Here is a 24383-nt window from a genome sequence, read left to right on the forward strand (position 1 = left end):
AACCAGTAAAAGAAAACAAAGAAGCGCTTTGGAAAGACCCAATTTTTCATGTGGACATTAAAGAACTTCCACATATTCATGTACTTCATGTACATGTACCTTCAATGACAATGTATTTGGAGGTCCACTGCTTCTTAAAAGTTGTAAGGAGATTTTTTCTCCTAATGCAGATGACATGCTCTTTAAAATCAAATTCTTCTGTGTAGAAACGGAGAAGTCCCAGCCACAGCTGCCCAACAGATTCAGTGTTTTTGCCACACTCTGGCCAAACAGCTGACTGAAAAGGACAGAAATATTTTTACTTCCAGTACTTAGAATAATTTTCTTAACTCTGAAACTCAAACAATGCAAGTCTTTTTTATATAGAAACACAACCGAGTTAGACCAGAATACTTCCCTTCCTTCCCTGATTGGTATTAATAATCCAATATTAATTTTTAAATGATGTATTTTTAAAAATATTAACAACTAAAGTGGAGAATTAATAGAACTTCTAACATTAGGTTTTGCCTGTTATAAAAATTAATATTCATTTTATATGCCTATTTAACACAATAATTATTCAACAGGTTTAGCCAGCTATGACTAGATGTGCAGCTGGTATTTGTAGGAGTTATCTCCACCCAGTAACGTGACAAACAGAGCAATTAATCATTGCTAAAATCTCAAAATAATTTTTTAAATCTAATCTATTTTTTCAGTTTTTGCAGATTTCTCACAGGTGAATTACAACCAACCATACTCTTAAAGCTTTACAGTATGAGATTGGGATTTTCAAAGCAATACCTACTCCACTTCCATTTCTATATCCAACCATCACATTTGAGGACAACATTTCTTAAAAGCAATTCTTTCACATTTGCAAAGCTACAGGTAACACCATTTCAATTTAACCTGATTTACTCACCAACTCCTCTATCTTATCAAAGAAATAAACGTTCCAGCCATCAACTAAAATTTCGGGCTTTTTTGGTTCTTTGTAGATCTAAAAGCATAATATTAAACTCATTAGAAGAGCCCTTCAGATTCAGCACTGATATTCTATTAGTCAGTACTGTGTACAGATACTAATTTCTTTCTTGATATACTGTACCTCTTGAAGAACAGGGATGACAGGTGGATTTCTCTGCTGCAGAAAATAAAGCACCATAAGAGTATATGCATAAGAAGAAAGGCTTCCCCGAGATGCATCTCCAATGTCACATATCTAGAAAAATAAACATAATTTGTAACTTTCACGGTTATGTCTCTATGTAATTTATGTATCTTGTTGCGGGCACTACTGCTATTAGAATGTCTGAAATACACTTACCTTTGTAAAGACTTTCATTGTGTAACACAGATATTTTACTCTAGGATCAATGGCTGCATATGATGACAGGAGTCTTGTGTTATGCAAGGCCTGTAAAAATAAGAAAGTCATATAGAAAATACATGAGTTCTGAAGAAATGAAGGAATAAGCTGAAAACATGAAAATTCCGTGCACTTAAGAAATGCAGATGTGAAGCCTTGCATAGCAGAATGTATATTGACTAAGGAAGCATTCAACAATGAAGTTATCACCTGCTCTCTTAAAAAGCCGATCATAATACTGAATCTGTGCAGAAACACAGAACACAAAGTGCTACAAAGCAGCATTCACACAAAAGTACTTCACGAAGGGAAGTGTGAATCTACCACTGCATTTTAAAAATATTTGGTAGAAGGTAAGTTCTTGAACTAAGAGATTTCAGCCTAGAAATGTGAGAGCTATCAGCTGACCCACATGGATGCATAACTTCAAGAAGAAAACTTTCGGACTTACTTAGTGGTTGAGGTATCTTCCTCAAGACCCCCCTTGAGGTTATGCAAAACTTCATAAAGCTTAATACTTGGCTCTAAAACTTACATTTCTTTGGTGTTTCAAGGAACTGGCTTTTGAAGTTCAGAGATATTGAAAAAACCCAAAAGCTTGCTTTTAAATTATTTGGCCAAGAACTTGTGACTTTCTGTAAATTCTAACACATCTTCCAGTTTAGGCAAGCTGGCTTCAAAATCACTATTCCAGGTCTTAAGGTTAAGCAAGCACCATGACAGGAAGTGGAGTATAGACAAAATAATACAACTTCAGCTTTCCTTTCTCATTTACAGAAAGACTAAAATAACTAAGACACTATTTCTTACTATTATTGAAGAACTAATATATTTTCTTAGGGAAGTGACAACACTAAAACAATCACTTCAATCTCAAGAAGGAGACCCACATTTTTCTGTCAAAAAATAAAAAAGGAGACAACCTTACCAGAGTATTATATAAGCTGATGTCTACTTCAAGACCACTTCTGACATGGAAAAATTTGACAATAGGGACTTTAGCAGTTGTTATAGGCAAGACATTTCTTAAACCTAGAATGAAATGTTTACTTACTGAATGACTGCAATAGAGTTGCAATAGTATCAAATACTCTACAAATAATTAAAAAATATTGTAAAAAGGCCACAAGATAAAATCTTAGTTGATACCAAAATTTCATTACAAGTTATATTTTAGTACTGATTTTAGGCATTTGTCAAACATGATGAATTGGCTAAATATAAAATATACAAACACACATCATAGAACAAAGATCAGCCTAAATGTTAAAGAAAAATAAGCCTAGGAGGTCACTGATAGTTCACTCCAGTTACATTAAATTCACATGACACACCAAATCAAGCACTATAAAATTATAATTTCTTGTAGAAAAAACAGCATTCCCATTGCAAACTTGTATCAGTCTACCTTTTACTCTTAACTTATTAGGCATTCAACATATAAATACAACGTAACTACTAACTTGAAGCCTCAAGCTTTAACAAGGTTTGTTCTTTGCACGTAGGTTATAAATATACTATTTATCCAATTCAGATGTGGTCCTGTAACATTATAACCTCATAGACCTACGTATGCAAACAAAAATAAATCCAAATGGTCACAACATATAATGTCACTCTGACTAACATTAGGCTCTTGAATACAGCTTTATTTTAATGATTTTCTTATCAGAACATTCTAACGTGCCCCAGAACATTCTAACAGCAACTCAAGTCACATAAACAGAACCTCTCCCTTTAATTTTTAGGACAGTTACCTGACTGTTTCTTGAGAACTTTTGCTAAATCCTCAATGATTCTGATGCAATCAAGTCCCTAAGACATTAAGAAAAAATGTTGAAATGTGTATCTGCTACAAGTATCTTAGGCAAACTTTTTATTACTTGACATTATGCTTAAAGCTGTGTAATTGAGTTTCATATGATACAGAACTATGTAAATACCAGAAATTGTTTCAAAATAGCACGTGTGAAATCAACACTAGATAGTATATTAACATAGGCTTTAAAAATGTTTGTATTAGTCATGAAAGGAGTTTGATGTCCTGTTCCACTGTTTCCCATTCCTGGTTGTTTATGATACAAAGCATGTTATTTATCTGCACAGCTAATTCCAGAAGTAATGGTAGTGCAGAATTAGTGGAAAACTACTACCGAGAGTAGTTCTTAAACTCATGGCTAGACCAACAGCAAAACCCCAAATAATCTGCCTTTGCAGCACCTATTCGTGTTTTATTCTAATCTGAAAAGCTTTCATGAAATAATAATTTTGTTACACCATATACACAATATAGCCATAAAATTTTGCATTTCCTAAAAGCAAAAAAAAAAAAAACCTCAAAGTACCTCAGCAGTTTCCAGCCCATCCACAGTCATACAGATATCAAGGTCACTTTGTTTGAAGCCAAAGCCATTTTTTGAGGAGCCAAACAAATTCAGCTTGGTTCCTGCAAGAGATGTGATAGGTTATAACCACATAGAGACACAGAATCTCAAGTTGCATATAGCTTCAAACCACTACATGTCTTTTAATAAAAGGCATGAAAACATTACTATCCTTCTACGGTACATCAAAACTTATTTACTTATCAACTTTGCTAATAATCCTCATCATCAATAAAAGAATCTCTCTTATTGATTCAAACGAGCAGTCTAATAGATCCAGATACAAGTTAGTTTTTCCAATAATTAAATCATCAGCATACATTCTGAGCTGAAATCTGATTAAAAAAAAAAAAAATTAAGACTGCTCTCTACAGAGATTTTCACAATAGGGGACATAAGTCACATACCAGGCTCCACCAAAAAGTCTTTTGCTAATTTTAAGACTATGAACCAAAGCCAAGGTATTAGAGGTAAGAACTCCAGAAACAAACAAACAAAATTCCATGGATAGGTCAGATGCTGTACCTGTATTTTAAAATATTCCAAAACCAGTAAGTTTCAGTAGGAAGGACTACAAAATGCTTGTTGTTTGTAAGAGCAGATACAACAAGTAGCCCAATTAATAATTCTAAAATAACAACTGATAACAAACTGATCCACTACTGCTTTCATTGTTTTCTGCTTAACTTGCCTTTGTTCCTTCCTACTAATGTGTTACATATATGACTAAATCAAAAAAGACTTAAACCAAAGCCTTGAAAGTTTTAAAACAGAAATTAATGTAATGAGGTACAGCAATGCTGAGCAACAATATAGGTTAAATGTTCAAAACTTAAGTCTTTATTATGCTGATGTATGTTTTCTTGGAAAACATTCAAGTATGAACAAACCAAAGTATAAATATAAAGCTACAACTGCCTAATTACCTGGGAAATCCTGTCTAATGAAGTTTTCTAAATTTTCTCTTATATGTTCCCGAGCCTGATCCTCTACAATATTTGGAGCAAAATCATCTTGGGAAAAAAAAAAAAAAGACAATAATTTAGACAAACTGATCTGTAGAAAGAGTCAACAGCAAAGATTCAAATGAAAAAAGTTAGGGGTTTATAGCAGGGGAAGGGGAGAAAAAAAAAGCAGGAGAAGATTCACATGTGAAGGAAAAAAAGCAAGGATGAAGTAGAAGAGAAATACCTGTTCAAAGAAAAACATTAATTAGACAAATAATGCATTTTGTCTGGTCAGAAATGGCGAGAGAGAAAGGAGGAAAGTTGGGTCACTCTGAAAAGAACAAAAGTGGAGAAGTGTTACAAAACAGTATTTTGACTCCATTTTTTCTAGAACACTGAAGTCTTTGTTTACTAGAAACCACAAGTTAAGGAACAGTAATGAAATTCAATGTAGACAGAAACGTAAAAGCATCAGTCAAAAAATCTACCTAAACTTAAACTTTTAGAAACTATATTGAGATGCCTAAATGAGTAATCAGACAGCCAATGCATAAGAGATAAGTCTAAACATTTTGTATTTCTCTAGATACACACTACTCAGTAGTCCTATTAAAGCCCTTACAATTCTAGGATTTGTATCTAAGAGTTGGATGCAGTGAAGCAAATCACAGAATCATAGAATTATCTAGGTTGGAACAGATCTTTCAGATCATTGAGTCCAAGATTCAAATAAACCAGCCCCCTTTATAACACTATTAGCCTGTGGTTATTTCATTATTTTTTTGCAATTCTTTTTCTATAGCACAACAATATTCAAAGGAAAAAACTTACGGTAACATTGGACACAAACTTGATCTAGAATAACTGAAAATTTGGGTGTTAGCGCTGGCAGTGGATCAAGCTCAATTTTCTTGAAGTCTTCTGGACAATCTCTCTTTAAATGGCCTTCCCGTTTGCACAAGCTACACACTACCGTAGGAGACTGCATGAATAGAAAGCAAGATTTGTTTTAAAAAGTTTTATACTTGAATGAATTTGAGCAACACTTTCATATAACTGATATTAGAACATAAGCAATATGTTTATGTTCTGATACAACTTGCTTACCTTGCCCCTTGTAAAAGCTGATTGACTGAATTCATAAAAAAGTTCTGTTTCTAAACACTGTTCTGTTGCTGTGTTCTCTTCAAAAAGACTTCCCTTCTCAGTAAGATCCTCTTGACTCAAATTGATCCTCAGAGATGCATCAACATTTTCTTCAAAATGTTTGTTCTTATTATATTTATTGGGGATGGAAAAATCATCTTCTTCCTCTGACAGTGCATCATCGTCTCCAGATCCCGTGTATGTGTTATCTAGTTCATCTCCAGGTCTTATGATAACACCACACTCCCTCTGGTTTAGAAGACTTGTTTCTTCCTCCACTTCCTCCTCATCATCTGAATTAATCATTTGGGATATTTGACTCTGTGCTGAACATAGGAATTTTTGGGGGGATTCATCCAGTTCATCAGTACCCTCAGTGCTCTCCTCATCGATGTTAATCTTATCATCCATTATACCACTGCACTCTAAGCCAAACTCATCACTCTCTGTAAGTGCAGCGTTTTGAAAACCTTCTAAGTCTGAAGTACTACATGTCTCTATATCATGCTCATTCACTGTAACAGGGAGATCTCCACTATCACTGTCTTCATCTATTCCCTGTTCAGTAGTCAAGATATTATTCCACCTTTTTTGTTGCTCATGTTGTTCGTGTTCTTCCTCTTCCTCCTCTTCTTCGTCTTCATTTCCACTCTCTGTCTCTTCACAGCTCGGTTTAAAGTCCTCATTATCCCCAGAAATAACTTCCTCAATTATACAGTCTGAATCTTCATGGGCAATTCCCAAATGACTGATATCATCAGCCACCTCTTCTGTGAAGCTTTCTGAGCCATCACACAGTTTTGAGGGATCAACTCCATGTGCCTGGGGCGTACCTGTAGTCTCCATTACATAATCTTCCACTACTGCTGTGTTTGTTCTACCATCCAAATTTTGCAACTGAGAATTTTCATGCTCCATAGCATCTTTTCCATGGTCCAGCATTTGGGATTTCTCTTCATTGGTATTTGCGGAGGATTTTTTGCTGAATTTTGCATTTTTTTTGTGACGCAATGCAAAATACTTGTAAGTTGCTCTCAAGCAGTGAAGAATATACTCATACACTAGCTGACTGTTCAGAGTTCTTGCCACATTCCTTTTGACTGAATATGGGTCTAGTAAAAAGAAGTGAGGAAGCAGTGCGGGAGTTAACTTTTGGAAAAAAAAAAGAATACACTTCTATCCTTACAAAATTTGAATATAGTACTGCTAGTTACTCTAAAACATTGTTTAAGGACACAGATCTATGAGTTGTGCTGAAGACAATTTTTAGGTTCACTTAATTACTGTTGATAATGTTGAAAAAAATACCCAAGAAACATATTAAATAAATTGATTTTTTTCAAAACATATTCTACTGCATTATGGGGAATCACAGTCCAGTATTGAAAAATTCTAAGTTATTACCCACTATGTCAATAGCCAAGACAGCACCCTGGAAAATTAAAGTTTGGTTCTTTGAAGTTTGTTGGTACATATACCTTCCACAGCAATGCGCTTTTTAGGCCAGTCCTTTGATTCGCGAGACACTGCTTCTTTGAGTCGTATGCTAATAACCAAATCAGCCATATTGAACTCCAAGGCATAGAAACGAAGCAGTTCTACCCAGAGCTGACCAGCAGGTACTGAACGCTGCTGTCCTGAATCAAATACTAAGGGAACCTGTAAATTACAGAAGAAAAACTTAAATAATATTTAATGCACAGGTGTTTAGCTGTTACACCTCCTTGTATTTAATCTGTAATGTAATATTACAAAATGTACAGTGGCTTCTATAGTCCTGCAATTGTAATAAAAACTGCAAATAAAAAGATGGAAGAGATAGTATAAACTCAGATTATAAAACTTACAAATGAAAGACTGCAGCAATGGTAAAGAATAGCATCAATGACAAACAGCAATTGCTTATTTAAGTGTTTATGCCATAGTTCATAGATTTCCAAGAAAATATCAGATCTAACCTAAGTGGACCGAATAGATTATATACCCTATTTTTTAGTAAAGCCTAAGCTGTATTGTTAACTGTCATAACATGCAGTCATACAGTGACACTATTTCTTGCAATGTTGTTATTTAATAAGTAATTTGTAAGAATAGTTTAAAGCCAAATATTTTTCAGATGCTTAACCTAATTGCGTCAACTCTATAAACTGTATTCTCCCCTGACAGATTAAAACCCTGGATTTTACCAAAGAGTTTGAAATAACACCTAGTTTCCTGCTAGCTTCTTAGCACCTAGAGGTAAGCACAGAAAGCCCTGAACCAAGCAATTGTACCATCTTTTAGTTCAGCTCATGGTTTTGCAACATAAACACAAAACAAAAATAGAAGAGGGTTCTTTTTTTCAAGAACAGCAATGACTACTAGACTACTACAGAAGTAAATTAAATAGTTCAGACCTTGCCCCTTCTAGGGGAAGTTTCTTGTGGCAAGTCGGAATCATCAATGGGGTTATGCTCCCAAACCACAGCATCATTCTCAATTTCTTTCAGATGGAAATGAGTTAATTTGTTTAATGAGAATCCTCCAATCTAAAGGAAACAGATAAAGAAACATACAGCTAAATATCACCTGAACTTTAAATCTTACTCCCCCTGTCTACCATGGGTAGTAAGCCAAATTAAAACAGAACAAAGTTGAAAAATAGCTGTTCCAGGCCTAGAATATGCTCCAATCTGCTTATCTGTTCTCCCTATACTTCTCTGCAAAAAGGTCTCAAGAGGTCAGTGCTTTTGGAAGGGTATACACATCACAGAAGCTTGTCTTTGCATGATACAAGCATAAATATGTATTTTTTAGTTATACAGCCATGTATTATTGCATGTTTCTCTCATTCAGCACAGACAGTGGAGAGGCTTTGGGAATGAGTCAGTTGTGTACTGAAGGAAATTATTAACTACATGGCCCATGTAATTGGTTATAGGAACATGCACACTAAATATGCTGATTATAAGAAGAAAAATGGGTGCCATAAATGTAACAACTGAATGGTGTCCTAGAGAGCTGGATATTGGATGTGTCCTACATACAACTCCTGATATTAAGATGCATTTCAGATTCTAAACCCAAGAAATACATGCTTTAAACCTCTAGTGTGATCCTTTGGGCAGATATCACACCAGTGTGCTCCCCAGCTGTGGTCTACATTTTGAAAAATTAGATGTCAAAAAGCAAGACATTTTTTTTTTATGTAGCTACAAAAATTCAGAGTTCTCAAGAGTCTGGAAGAAAGGCTAAATAAATAAGGAAGTAGACTGTTATGAAGTGCATTAGTCAATGCCCAGTTCTCCTTATTCACAAAAGGGGCAACAGAGCACTAAATTCAGTGACTAGGATTGTGATTTGCATCCTTACAGCCAAGCATACAAAGGTTAGATATAGTTTGGCTGAATTCACATTCTTTCTGAATTCCTGCAGAAACGGCTGGCTTGTGGCTTGCTCAGAATAGCACAAAGCTGACAGGTTACACACCACCACAAGGGGTTGGTCCTCTCATTCATACTATCCAGTGTATTAATACACATACCCATGATCCCAAATAGACAGGTAGAAAAGGCTCTTTCCTCTGTTGTAGAAAGAAAATAACCATTAAAGCGAACACATATGGTGACAAGCCTCCCTCTTCAGGACGATCAACACAGCACAACTGTAAAAATAAATTCTGCAGTTATTAAGGTTTCAAGTGATAACGTGAAATATATTCTTTTAATTACTGTTCAGAGGTCAACCACATTAATTACTGACAGAAACTTAGCCATATTTGACCTCTTACGAGTTGGATTTTGTTCTCAAGGCCTGTGTATTTACTGGAGTCACATTATTAACACAGTACTTTCAGTGTGAGAGCCATGGATGCAGACTGGCAAAACAGTCAGCGTACAGCACCTTTGCAAAAATGATGACTCATTTTATGTAGCTATAGCACAAGTCAAAAGTTTTTCAAGCTTTTTCACAAATCATATTTTAATTGCAGGCACACAAAGTGTTGGAATAAGTTCTTTAAATTCACAAGAAAGTTTTCATCTACATATGGAAACAAGCAGCTTTTTCCTTTCAGTTTTTTCATGATGGATTAAGCTTATGGGAAACTGGTAATTCTATTTCATGTATATTCCTCTGACTTGTTTGGTAACAGAGGAGAATACTTACAGTCTGCATGCCACTGGCTGAAGCTTAAAATTCCACTTTTATTGTATAAAATTTACAATTTATAAAAAATTTAAATATCCTTTTTCCAACTCTTTTTCTAAAGACAGTCTCAACAACTTTTCTAAACCATACCTACAGTCTTACTAGCACGATATCAATGTTTATTCAATATTTATTCATAGATGGGGGAAAACAAATGACTCCTACCTTTGCCCAATACCTGAAGGCAATCACTAAAGGTACTACAGTAGGTTCCAGTTTTCCAAGTGTAGCCAAATGGTTTGTTGTCAGACAAGCATTCTCATTCCCTGCACTCACTTTACAAATAAGGCCACTAAAACCCAAAAAGAAACAAAGTAAAAGGTCTTGGAGGTTTTGTAAGAAAAGCCATAGGTCAGATAACATCTCACAAAACAGCAAAAGGCTGTAAGGAAAGACTTGGCAGCCTCTCAAAGACACTATGTCTACTTTAAAAGATGCATGAAAAACCAATTTGATTGATGGTTAGGTTGACAATATATGCATTATAACTTTTTTCTGTAAAAGTGTTTTCAAATACAGTTCAAGCTTAAGTATTTGTTTCTAATGACATTAATTCACTGAACTACAAAACAGTTACAGTACTGATTTCCTTCATGAATCAAAACCATCTTCCCATACCACACCCACCAGAAAACAGGTTCTATGCTGTTTCTGTAGAACAAGAAATATTTTTACCAGTGAAAGATCAAGGTAGCAGAAAATAACTGGTAACATTTCTATATCGATAGCTGTTTATAGAATGTTTCATGAATCTTAAGTGATATCCATTAAATGGGCAAAATAAAATGTCTTTCACTTGTTCTCAAAATATTAGCGAAGCTAAGTAAGCTGATCTTGCCCTTGTAGAAATCCATAATTTCAATATGGCATCTACATTACCCATAAGGAAGGAAAGTCTCTGCTTAAGCAGTTATCCCAAATGGAAGGGCAAGGGTACATGCTGGAAGCCATAATGGTTGAAGGGATTGGGAAATACACAGCTGAGGACAGAACAACCCTTACCCTCTTATGCTAGGCTAGGAATGACTTGCCCATGAGTGTTAGTTTGTGTTTCAAGATCCATGGAACTGTAATAATTTAGTACAGAAACGTCATTTTTCAGATGTTGGTACATATAATTTACACTGCTATATACTATTAGAACACACAAAGTGACAACTGAGACCTTTGCTTTTCTCTGCACACCACCACTGGTATTCTAGCATGGAAATCAGCATCAACTTCCGTAAAAGACTCTAGGTGGGAGAAAGAAAAAGAAGAAACCACATTAAGCATGGTATTGCCAAAATATATGTTGAACTGGATGCACTAAAGGAGTACAGCTAGAACCTTAACTTCTTAATCGAAGTACTAATTTTGAAAGAAATAATTGAGTGTATCTGATAGTAAAATCCTGTCACTTTTTAAAGCAATTTTTTCCATATCTGATGGGAAGAGTATGGTCTATATGATAAGCATGGGTAAGAAAATTCTCAGAAAAAAAAGTACTTCTCAAAATTCATCTACACAGCAGGTATAATTAACTAGGTATATTTTGGTTAAGTGCTGGCTTCAGCAATCCAGGCATACAGAGAGACCAGTAACGTCTATAAAACAATATTAGTCTGAAAGATGAAAAAAAAAACCGGAGCATTATGTCAGTATACTAGACAGAAAGAAAATATCCAAGTTTACTTTCCCTGGTAATCTAGAAATATAAGTCTAGAACAGGCTGATTGACAAAATGTAATGTCTTCTTGCGATGTTTAACTGTTTGTTTTTTCCATCTTATTCTTTATACAGGTTTCCAAATACAATTCAGCTATATTTTTGTCTTAACACTGAAAAGGTACAGATGCCACTGCAGTCCTCTTAGTGGGAGTTTACTGAGCCAAACTGGGCTTCTTTTTGATGCCTCATTGTTTCACTGGGCCAGGTAGAGAGGAAACTATGAAACAAATTTAGACACCCAACTCAAAAATTCTGAAATAACAAGGTTTCTGTGATGTTACCCAGCCATTTGGACACCTGCCTTCTTTGAAAAACACCTTACTTTTGCAATTGGGGTACTTCCAATGCCTAATGTATCTTCTGACTCTTAGAAAAAGGCTTTGCACAAGATGTTAATGCAAATATAGCTTGCTTTCAAAACGCATTGGAGATGCCAACTTCCTATGGGATCTGGGCTGAATAATAACACCATTCTCAAAGACTGTAATGGTTATTTGACCAGACAAGAAGAATGCACATACAATGGGAGTGGGGGTGGCAATGAGAAAAAAATAGGTCAGTAAATATGTGCATGTTTAATATACATGTTTGGAACCATATGGTCTAATTTCCCAACTGTGGACCTAAAGTGAGGCAAGAAAGCAGTAAAGCTACTTTTTGCAACCTGCATTTAAAAGGACTGAGTTTCTTTGCCATTTTTTCATTTTTAGCCTGCATACACTTGGTTTGGTTTAACTAAGTGCATTTTTTTAAGATCTTAGACTTCACTTGCCTGTATTAGTGCATAAAGCTGTATTCATTACCTGAAAAAACAAATCTGTCTGTATGCAGTCATTTGTACACGGCCTTACTGTGTTAGCAGGCATGTGTGCATAATTATAGGAAAAGAGACTACAATAAGAAACTACATTACTAAGTTTCTGATGATGTGTCACGAGAGCTTAGGCTACCTTTTGTACTATTCACAGCTAATAGAACAGTCGGGAAAGAAAGGCAGCACAGTCTACTTTAATGACACCTTCTCTTATAATGAAGAAGAAAATCTCCAACTAGGAATTTCTCATATCGACATAAATAACAAGACTTCAGTCATCATAAACTGAATACCAAGCTACAGTTAGTTCTAAAGTTAGTTCTGCCAATCCATTATTTCCAGCAGTATTTTTCAGTCTCACATCTTCCTAAAAAAACAGAATAGCACATAGTTTACCTGTTCAACAGAGGTGGAATGCAACAATACTAATCAGTAACAGTTTAACAGAATTATGAAGGCAGCAATTTTTTCTTACCACTGTTCTGGAGACTTTCTTGCACAAGTAAGAGAACATCTGGTTGAGCCATCTGTCAATAAAAGTAACAAAGCTATTTACATAGCTATAAAAAAGGTGATTTCCCACAACTCAAAAAAAAATTTAAAACATTCCTCCTAAGCCCCTTCTGTTTTTCCTCCAGAGAGGGTGGCAAGAAGGTAACAGAACAGCAACTGAGAAAAAAATTCTCTTAATCCTCGGCTACTGCTAAATTGTATCAAAAGGAACATAAACTCCTCTTATTTTGAAGAAAAACCACCCCAAATCACGGAGTAATTGTAAGACAAGCTATTTTAACCTCTACCAAAGACTTGGTTGTGTAAAAAAAAATCAACACAAACACTACTTCAATGTGCTTAAATATAATTGCCTTCTGACATAGTGGATCTATCTGCCGTCAAAGATTGGAATCACAGGATTTTTTAAAATTATATGTGCTTTATGAACTTGGATCTTTTTCTGTACAACATTTCCATCTTTGTTTCCTAGAGAAAATGCTAAATTTTAACTATGAGACTGTCAAATCAACTACAGCAGGGATAAGTTTAAATATGAAATGAAAAGCTTTCCACAGTCTTTTTCAACGTTCAAGCACAAAGATGTATAAAAACAACTAGCATGACAAATCAAGACTTTAAATTACTCTACATATAATGACATAAGATGGCTTCACAGCTTAAAAATAACCTAGCAATCAAAAACTCCGATGAGCATACAGAAATAAAATCACGGAAGTGCCATTTAATCCAGCTGTAAGAGAAGATAAATAATGATCCATCTCACAGGACTGTATGGAGTACAGACATTTTAAGTGTTTTCAGATTTTCAGAAGGAAGATCCAATAAAACAAAAGTTGTATTATACTGCCTCACCATTACTGAGGTGAGGCAAGAAATGCTATTTTAAGACCATTTTAATGTGACCGCTATTTTACCCAATGCATTTTCATAAAAAGTGCTACTACCACACTAAGTTATATTTAAACTACAATCCACATAAAAGTGTAAACATTCAAAACCACTGAGACATTCTTAATAACATGGTCTTACTTACACTGGCAGGAAACTGGATATCTATGTTTATGTCTGAAGTTTTGAAACCAAATCTGCTATATGAGGAGCCATACAATCTTAATGAGCACTCTGCAACAAAAAGAACAATATTGCATTTACTCTATACCTAATTCCAAGTCTGTAGCTTCTTTACAGCATTGACAGTATAACTGAAACCTACATCTAGTTTTGATAACTACAGGAAATAAATGAGGGTCTTCCAACAGCACAGAGCTGTGTTAGTAACTCCTGCTTTCCAGGCTGCTGCTCATAAAAACTTACCATGAAGGTCAAATGCTCTGCACATCCTGTTCATTTTCACTTTTTACTACTGGTCTGTTTGGGTCATAAGCAACATTGTAACTTAATTCAGGGTTATATTTTCACATCATGTCATCAACAGACTAGCAACTAAATATACTGTTTTAGAATTTAGCTAGCCAAACTTTTAATTAAGTTTTCACTTTATGAGCTGTTATGAGTTATCCGTTTTGTTTTGGTTATGGGTTTTAGTTTTTGTTTGTTTGGGTTTTTGTTTGGTTTTTTTTTTTCTTTTAAAGTTGGTATATCTAGCATTTAAAACATATTGCAAATAATACCTGGCAATTTTTGACGCAGTAAGCTTTCCATCACATTTTTAATGTTGAGCCTTTCTTCTAGATCTTCACTATTTAAGCCAAACTCCTGCACTACATTTTCAATAGCAACGCCAATAGCTTGTATCTGGGAAGGCGTTGGAGGAGGCAGAGCGGTCAGCAGCTGTTCTTCTTGCTTTTCCTTTAAAGATAATAAGACTCATGTTTTAATGATTTTTTTTTTGAGTTCCTTAATGTGCTAGAATGAATGCTTGCAATTCATCCCAAGTAACACCACCACACGTCTTCCAAATAATGGAGGTAACCGGAAGCAAGAACATCAGGAGCGAAACGGTGACAGGAATGAAGAATTAGATATTCCAGGAGGCTTCAGTAATATGCTGAGGTATATATACATGTATTTGGAATATTAAATTAAAAAGTTAGCAACTTTTTCATCACCTGTGAAGTGGGAAAGGGTAGCAGTTAAAGAGGAAGAAATAGAAAACATGCATGGGAGTTTTGTCTACTGCAAGCTGAGAAAGTAGAAGGAAAAGAAAATATTAAAAAAAGTAAAATCAAGGTTTTCCTGTAAGTTATTTTGATGTTTATGTTCAAACCAAACCTTTTTCCTTTACATATAAAGAGGTCTGTAATACCCCACAATTCTTAATTTTTACAGTATTTCTGAACTGAAATATTCACCCTGACCTACAGGTTGTAATTTCTAATTCTGCCATACCAACTGTATGTGCTTATTGCTACTCCTCATTGCCCTTGAACTGATCAAAACTCTTCAATGTTGAAATATGCAAATGAAATATATATCAAGAAGAATACACTTAACTCATCTACAAGAAGAATTATAAAACAGCAAAACAGGAGAGTCAGTTGGTATAGCATCCTTTATTATACTTCAATTACCAGCAACAAAATATTACTGAGTCATACTTTAAATGAGGACTTCTTTTAATAACAATAGGCATGAAAAAGTACAAATTAAATTCCAAAGCTGGGAGCAGAAGCAAAGTCCAGGTCCCAAGTTTACTCTTTTTATCAATATGACTAAATAATAGTTTTTAAGATTCAAACACAGTAAAAAAATAAATGTGGAATGATCTAGAAGCAGTACAGTTTCATTGTCATTAGTAGGGTAAGGACAGTTTCATAAATCTGCATTTTATACTTTTTCTTGTCCTTAACTCACCTTGAGGCTCTTCTTGTGTCTTTTCTCTTTAATATGCTTATGAGCAAAAGGCACTGACTCAATCAAAACGTCACACAATTTGCAGGTATATTTTGCTGATGGGTAGCTTCGAGGTTGCTAAAATAAAGACAGTAAAAACCCCTAAAACATAGAAAGATAGCACCTTCATTTCATTCAAAACACTTGCTAAGCTGAATGACTAACTTTGAAATCCAGAAATACTCACTTTAGCTTTCCTAACTCCATCTTTAAGTTTACATATCAAAAATGATGCCAGCAGAATAGTGATACTGGGTCAATCAAGCTCAACACCTTGTCTTTTACAATGGAAAACACCCAATGCCCATGGAAGAATATATTAACTAAATAAACATAGAATAAAACTTTTCAGTTCACTGCCCCAGCATCCAGTGATATGTTAATTCATGAAGTAAAGGAGCAGCCATTTTTTGTGCTAAACTTGCTGCCAAACCAAGACTTATTATAGTAAAAAAACAAAGAATAACCTGCCTTCTCTTGACAATTCATTAACAGCACCCATTTTGTACATTACATCGATTCTATAACTAGACTTTTCCATCACAGTCAGAGAAATTGCTAGAAGTGTACCCTCTATATTGTATTTACAGACAGGAAAATAAGAGAGGACTGTACAAGTAAAGACAGTGGCACCTTCTTCAGTCTATAAATGCAGTCTCGCTTCAGTCGTTCTTCAGCTTGCTGCAACCCTAGAAGTTCTTTTGCTGACAGCACAGATTCATCTATGACCGGACCATCCACTTCATCTTGATCATACTCATCTTGTCTCGTTCTTCTTGATCTTCTTTGTTTCCTAAGCTTCTTCATTTCTTATAAAGAGTTATGAAAGCAAATATGTCAAATAACTTCAGAGTGCTACAGAGCATTTTGTTTGTGCTTTTTTTTCTTTAATTACCATTCTACTTATGCGTGAGTAAAATAAGATACAAATCATCTACCCTGCATGGTTTCATAATCTGTTCTGTGCAAGTTTGATAATAGCAAGATTCTATATTTATATCATAATCTATAGTACCTTTGTACTGAACTACTAAAACCCACTGATTTCTCCCATTCAAGTCACCGACCTTAATTAGATAGCTTTGTTAAAACTGGCAAAAAACCAATATTGAATACAACAGATTTTACTGCATAGTTCAGACATACCTGTTGTCATTATGATGAAAAGGTAGAATAAATCCAAACATTTCAGGATGCCTAGGCAGTCTTAGGGAGATGAACAAGCTAGAAAGTGAACTGACCCATAGACCACTACGAGTATCACAAAATTAGTGAGCATAGGCCAATCTGAATGATTTGTAAGAGCTAACAGCACTATGATATAGCACCGCCATGGCTTAGCTGACATACAATAATTTATTATCACCCGTAGTAACTGCCTGCTAATGCCACTTGCCTTTCAGTTAAACTGGCAAACGGATCGGTATACCCTTCACACTATTAAATAGACAAGTGAAAAAAAAATTAATAAATAACTCCTACTAGCTACTTAAATCAATAAATGAACTTGCTAAGTATTTGCATACATTGCTTAATAAAGCTATAGAACCGGCAGAAGAAACATGCTTAGAAAGTTTGTTATGTTTACAGCAAAAGTTCTGGAACAAAGTAAAATAAATGCCACTTTTAAGCAAGCTTTGACATCATTTTGAAGCAGGAATTGCCTCTGGTCCAAAGAATACCTGTAAAAATCACCTCAGGAATGAATATACACAGACCACATTTCCACATGTGACTTCAGACTGCATCTTACCTTTCACTTGAACAGCTGTACAGGATGTTCAGATGCATGGTATTTCTAAATTTCACTGCTTCTGAGAAAGTTTATGCCACTTCCTTAGACTCCAAAACCCTTATCATAGCATGAGGTTGTTTTCTTTTTAATAATTATTACAAATGAAAAGATAAAACACAACTGCTCTACCAAATATGCTTACAAAGTTCCTTTCCTACAATCACAATTTTTGCCTCTAACAATTGGCAAAAGGGAAAGAACCTGGTTGTTTCCTAAGCAACATGGATGTGCTAGTGTTGTAATGAGGACCAGAACAAGAATGGCAATACCATTTCTTTCAGTATCATCCCATATTTATGCTGAAATAAACAGAACTAAGGCTTACCAGGCTGCAGGGAGAGTACTCCAAATAAAGCTCCAAGGAGCAGAAACGGAAGTTTGAGTCTCTGCACTTCACACATCCCTTCCATTTTCCACACTGACTCTCCAGCTCAAACTCCTAAGACCTACCATAGCTGTTCAACTACATTTTTACTGATCAGTATAGACAGAACTTGGAGAAAAAACTTGTATTGAATGAATGTCTTTGCACAAAAGCATGTGACAACTACCTACTTACCAATTATTTCTGTAACCACTAAGTAATTTAAAAAAATTATGAAGTAAATAAATACTTCTAATATTTGGCAGTTACAGTAGCGACAATCTAATTATAGGTTAATGACGAAACAAAGTACTAAAGACAAGTTAAAGTTGAAGCTACTGCAAAAAAAATCAGTGTCTCAGAGATTCAGTAAACTTCCTTATGAGCTGCAGTAAGAAGTCGTAAAGGAAAAGGACAACTGCAGAAAAGATTTCAAGTAAAAGGAAATGCTAAAAGAAGTATTTTTAGTAATTGTTTGCTACTTTGACAAAGAATTAGGGCTTTTGAAAGGACCTCCAGAAGTGAGCTATGCCATGCCTGTGCTTCACAGCAGGATGAAATGAAATCCGGGAAACTATAGGCCTGTCAGCCTGACCTTGGTACTGGGAAAGATCATGGAGAGGATCATCTTGGGAGAGTGCTCACTTAAAGTGCACGGCAGGCAAGGGATCAGGGCCACCCAGCATGGGTTTATGAAAGGGAGGTCCTGCTTAACCAACTTGATCTCTTTCTATGACCATGTGACCCACCTTCTCGATGCGGGGAAGGCTGTGGACGTTGTCTACCTGGACTTTGGTAAGGCCTTTGACACCATCCCCCACAGCGTTCTCCTGGAGAAACTGGTGAATCATGGCATAGACAAGTGTACCCTTCACTGGGTAAAAAACTGGCTGGATGGTCATGCCCAGAGAGTTGTGATTAATGGGGTGAAATCCAGTTGGCGATTGGTCACCAGTGGTGTCCCCCAGGGCTCAGTTTTGGGGCCAGTCTTGTTTAATTAATGATGATCTAGATAAGGGGATTGAGTGCACCCTCAGTAAGTTCGTAAATGACACCAAACTAGGTGAGAGTGTTGATCTGCTTGAGGGTCGGAAGGCTCTACAGAGGGACCTGGACAGGTTGGATCAATGGGCCAAGGCCAATGGGATGAGGTTTAACAAGGCCAAGTGCCGGGTCCTGCATTTCAGTCACAACAACCCCAAGCGCTACAGGCTTGGGGAAGAGTGGCTGGAGAGCTGCCCAGCAGAAAAAGACCTCGAACTGTTGGTGGACAGCCGGCTTAACATGAGCCAGCAGTGTGCCCAGGTGGCCAAGAAGGCCAACGGCATCCTGGCCTGTATCAGGAATAGTGTGGCCAGCAGGAGAAGGGCAGTGATGGTGCCTCTGTACTCGGCACTGGTGAGGCCTCACCTCAAGTACTGTGTTCATTTCTGGGCTCCTCACTACAGGAAGGACATTGAAGTGCTGGAGCGTGTCCAGAGGAGAGCCACCAAGCTGGTGAGGGGTCTCGAGAACAAGTCATATGAGGAGAGGCTGAGGGAACCGGGCATGTTTAGTTTGGAGAAGAAGAGGCTGAGGAGGGACCTCACTGCTGCCTACAACTACCTGAAAAGAGGCTGTAGAGAGATGGGGGTTGGCCTCTTCTCCCAAGGGAATAATGACAGGACAAGAGGAGATGGTCTAAAGTTGCGGCAGGGAAGGTTTAGATTAGATATTAGGAAGAATGACTTTCCTGAGAGGGTGGTCAGGCACTGGAACAGCCTGCCCAGGGAGGTGGTGGAGTCACCATCCCTGGAGGTATTTAAGAAACGTGTAGACATGGCTTTTCAGGGCATCCTCTAGTGCCCGAGATTATTGGTTTGTGGGTGGGTGTGATGTGGTGGGGTGCTGTTGGGTTTTTTTTGTGGTTGGACTCGATGATCTCAGAGGTCCCTTCCAACCACGATGATTCTGTGAAATTAACTTTGTCAATCCTAAGCTATGCTCACCTAACCTGTTCTTAAAAGCCTTCGGTACATACTCCATGAGCTATCCAGAAAAACCTCTCCAGTACTTCCCCAGGTTTACCATTAGAAACTTTCAGTTTATCCCCCATCTGAACTTTTCTTGCTCAATTTTAGGCCATTGCTTTCTGTCCCATCTACTGGAAATATGCAAACCAGATTACTATATCAGCTTTTAAATACCTTTCTAGACAGCTGAAGAATGTTATCATGCCTCTCTACCCTCTCCTTTTGCAGAAAGACTGGGGTTGTTTACAGTTTGTGTAGTTTCTGTTTTCTATGTGCCCTGGCATTCTTTGGACTGTTTCCATTTTATTCATTCAAGTAGGGTGCCAAACTGGGTAAGAGTACTGCAACTAAGTTTACCAAAGACTTACAGAAAAAGGAGTACTTCAGACTGTGAGTCTGTTTTCATGCCTCACTACACCATGACATTGACTATTCATTGTCACCTTCTGATTCACTACAATTTCAGATTCTTCTCTGAAAAAAACCAACCCACTACTTCATAATAACTTTTCCTCTTTTACTTGCACAGTTGACATTTCTACTTCAACTGTAGCATTTACACATGTCTTTTGTATTTCATCCTAGATGTAGGTAATTTCACCAATTGTGCAAAGCTCAATTCACCTTCCTGCTTTTATATATTCAGTTCCTACCAGTTTCACAGCATATTAAAATTTACAAGCACACAATTAATAAGCATGCTGTCTTCATTCATCATCAGATTAGCACAATAAACATTGAATGGAACAGAATCCTCGTGGATGCTTGCTCAATGCTTCCTATCATTTAGACAAAATCTTTGTTAAGTATTTTCCGAATACAGTTACTTAGCTCTCCAAATGCCTTGTATTAATTTCATCTAGGGAATTTTCCTCTCGTTTACTTATAGAACTGTCACGCAAGGATGTCAAAAGTACTACAGTGCTAGAACTAGCAGTATCTACCAACTGATTCTCCCACATCCACAGAGGACTGATCACTATTTTAAAGAAATAAATTGGAAGGACTTGACAAATTGGCATTGGAACTTCTTGACAAATCCATGTTTACTGCTACTCATCCCTTTGTTAGCTTTCAAATACTTATCACACGTTTTATTTTTTGTTCCAGAATGGATTCCCAAGACTAAAGTTGAAAACCATTTTTTGAAATTCCACTTCTAAGAGACACTTGCCCTTTCTTATATGCCAGCACCTCACTTCTCCTGAAAAAGTTCTCTGTTCAGAGATATTAGTTGTTTGGCTTAAAAAAGTAAAATTTAATTAGAATAAATTACTTGAGGTCATAATATAGTGTGATTTATGCTGTTTGCTTAGCTTTACGTAGCACAAGTAGCTCTATTTGCTGAAGCTTTTAGGTTGCAATAATTTTCCTAATAATTTTTCTAGCAGCTGGTACAGTGCTGTGTTTAGTCTTTTAGTATAAGAAAAGAAGACGAGGAGGCTACAGTCATCAGCAGAGACTGCAAATCAACAAGGTAAGAGCAGTCAACAGCCTGCTTGCCTGGACATAGATAAAGAATCAAATAAGGTGTTAGAAGACCTCAGACCAAAAATCACCATTGGACTAAGAGACATGTGAACAGCGTGTGATGGGCAGGTGTATAGATTTCAAGGGTATAATTGCTCAGGGATTTCTTTGTTCGAAGCCCTTCCATTTCGGGAGGCACCCAGCCTGCGCTGACCTTGCTGCTGTATTTTTCAATTACATTATTTTTATAAAATCTGACACCCGAGATTCCGCTGCAGGCTGAACCTAAAGAAGGAGGGAGAACACCTAAGAGACAGTGTGCAGGGGTGTATGTGTGTATATGTGAAGATTTGAAAGGGTCCACTGGGGCCACCTGCTGCAAAGGGACCCCGAAGACGTGGGTGGCGTGTATGCGACTATTTGAATGGTGTGTGAATGACTGGGCAGCGGCTTCTCCTTTAAGATTCTCAGGTATGATTGCTGGTGGTTCCAAAAATCTACTTCAGTGAGTTCCTGAAGTTTCACAGAAAAAAGTTCATTAGACCCAGCAAATTCAAGCACAAACTTGCAAAACATTCTACTCTGCACTCTCCTCATCTGAAGTTGAGCTTAAGTATGCTACTTACTTCTAACAATGAGAGATGCTGGCCACTTGCTCACAGTTTATATTTTAAGTGACAGCTAATGTCAAGGGAAAGGATATTTAATTCCTGGACTTCCTAGTATCAGCCAGCAATGGCTTTCCTTCTCAGCTGGAGGGCTGAGAGGGCAGATCAACTGTATTTGGCCCCCAGTCTTGACTAAGACAAGACAGATTTCTTGTTAACAGGGAGTGGTTCCATGTTATCAGCACCTCCTCTGTGCCTTAAGCCATTCTTATTTTATGTAATTATATTCTCTCCTTTAAAACTTCCTCTTCCTGCTTCTATCTACTTATACTTTCCTCTAGTACTCACGTTCAATGAAGATCTTACGCTATTGATTGACCACTTTATCCTCCCCTAGACTCTTCTCCCTCACATTTCAGTACTTAGGACTTGCACTCTCATTAGTACCAACTGCCCATAGAGAAGTTCAATATGCATGGAAAATTAGTTCTGTGCTATTCCTGTATTACTGTTGCCAGTATTATGTTCTTAGAACACCTATGAGACATTGTTTTCAAACCTTCATTACGGTATGTTGTTACAGACCTCATTGGTAACTCCAAAATCTTACCCTCTATCAACTTAGATGACACATCACTTATGAGCCTTGACAGGTTCAATCAAATTGCACCTGGAAGACTGAAAACAGGGACACTACACAGATGTTGCAACCTGCTTACTCATACTACTTATAAACTAACTTACAAAGACAACATGCTCTGTACCATTCACTGTAACAATTTGTTCAAGGTGTTAAAGTGTTGCAGTATAGCACAGTCACTAGTCTGCAACATAGGAAAGAACAAAAATGTTTTTACACTTTAACAGTGAATCTTGAAATTGTACTTTTTAGTAACACACAGAGAAAGATACTTTACTGGATAGCTATATAAAATCAAACATGCTGATTACCAGAGCTTCCTTTCTGCATGTCTGGCGCATCTTCACTCATTAAGTCTTCCTGAAGTTGTCGTCTTACATTTCTGTTTCCAGCACCTTCAGCCTCATGAAAAGAGTCCTTTCTTGTCCTGCTATGCACAGGAATCCAGGCAACAGATCTGTACTCTCTCCAGCTGTCAGAAGTACTGCGGTGGTCATCCCGCTTCTTCATTTGGTCTCTCTGGATATCATTTAACTTTGACCCTTGGCTGTAAGTTGTGTTTTTAAGTAAATTTGGGCTACTTAAAACACTACGTGGCCCTCGCCTGGGACTGTTTCCATAATCACCTGGTGTTCCCTTTTTCTTTTGCAGGCTGGTATCTATTTTATTGCTATGGCCATTTCTGTATTCATCGATGACTCGGTAGTCCTTCTGTAAGGGACTTCCCTTTAATTCTTCTGGATGAAAAATCTCCTGTTCCTTATTTTGTTTGGCAAAGCAAGGTTTTGCAGCATCTCCCATGGTTATTGCTGTACAATTTAGTGATCCCCACCTAGGAATTTAAAAGTTAAAAGTTGTATTTTAAAATTAATCAACCTATAAGCACTAGTTACTATTTGTTATAGAAATCTCAACAATTAAAGCCCTGGCTCTGTAATACCATGAAAGTGAGCAAGTCTTGATGAAAAGCAAAATTTGCTCCAACCAAACCAAAGACAGTTCAAAACTCAGCTAGGTTTGTTCTCTTAAAATGTCTAAAGCCTATGGATGATTCACAAAATGCAGAAACAGCCTATAGCTTTTTCAGGCATGAAGGTTTAGACACCTTTAGGACAGATAACTACTTTTAAGAGTCCACAGAGGAGTCTCATCTCAGTACAGGAAAGCTTTGAAAGAATGACAGAAGAAACTTTGTAGCATGAAGAATATGTAGAAGGCAATAACAAGGAAGCCACTCAACTTCATCTGAATATTCCCCTTTCTCCCACAGTAGACACTGTTCACCTTGTTAAGAATGAAAACTGTGATCAGAGAAGACAGAGATGTAGAAGTTGAAGCAATCTATCAGGCAAATATGATACAACAATTAAGAAATTATGCTGCACTCCCAGTGCACTCTGCACATTTCACCTAGGGCAGCATTCTTAGGTTTCCCATTACTCAGTATGAAGCACTCATTTTTCATACTATTTCAGTTTTCTGTAAAACACCTGGGCTACCAATTCAGTCTCCTCTGTGCTTCCCCCCCCCCCCCCCCCCCCCCCCCCCCCCCGCCCACCCCCCGCTCTGTCTGAAAAACTGT

At 36.8% G+C, this 24383-nt stretch overlaps 1 protein-coding gene across 3 annotated transcripts in view; it reads right to left on the bottom strand.

Moving 5' to 3' along the window:
- Positions 1-24383, bottom strand: part of ZCCHC6 (zinc finger, CCHC domain containing 6) — a 37877-nt gene that overhangs the window by 10401 nt on the left and 3093 nt on the right. For all 3 annotated transcript variants that reach the window (XM_014936658.1, XM_014936640.1, XM_014936649.1), the window contains exons 2-22: positions 23113-23633; positions 16546-16721; positions 15874-15990; positions 14691-14868; positions 14093-14181; positions 13019-13070; positions 11185-11254; positions 10185-10311; positions 9355-9474; positions 8228-8359; positions 7310-7490; positions 5793-6943; positions 5517-5667; positions 4665-4751; positions 3700-3800; positions 3112-3169; positions 2283-2386; positions 1313-1402; positions 1094-1207; positions 908-985; positions 100-277 (exon numbers count right to left, since the gene is read on the bottom strand). In XM_014936658.1, coding sequence (XP_014792144.1) covers positions 100-277; positions 908-985; positions 1094-1207; positions 1313-1402; positions 2283-2386; positions 3112-3169; positions 3700-3800; positions 4665-4751; positions 5517-5667; positions 5793-6943; positions 7310-7490; positions 8228-8359; positions 9355-9474; positions 10185-10311; positions 11185-11254; positions 13019-13070; positions 14093-14181; positions 14691-14868; positions 15874-15990; positions 16546-16721; positions 23113-23602 — 3844 coding nt within the window. In that variant the 5' untranslated portion in view covers positions 23603-23633. The remainder of the gene's footprint in view (positions 1-99; positions 278-907; positions 986-1093; positions 1208-1312; positions 1403-2282; positions 2387-3111; positions 3170-3699; positions 3801-4664; positions 4752-5516; positions 5668-5792; positions 6944-7309; positions 7491-8227; positions 8360-9354; positions 9475-10184; positions 10312-11184; positions 11255-13018; positions 13071-14092; positions 14182-14690; positions 14869-15873; positions 15991-16545; positions 16722-23112; positions 23634-24383) is intronic.

Source organism: Calidris pugnax, unplaced genomic scaffold, assembly GCF_001431845.1.
Source record: "Calidris pugnax isolate Ruff unplaced genomic scaffold, ASM143184v1 scaffold2, whole genome shotgun sequence".
Classification (NCBI taxonomy): Eukaryota; Metazoa; Chordata; class Aves; order Charadriiformes; family Scolopacidae; genus Calidris; species Calidris pugnax.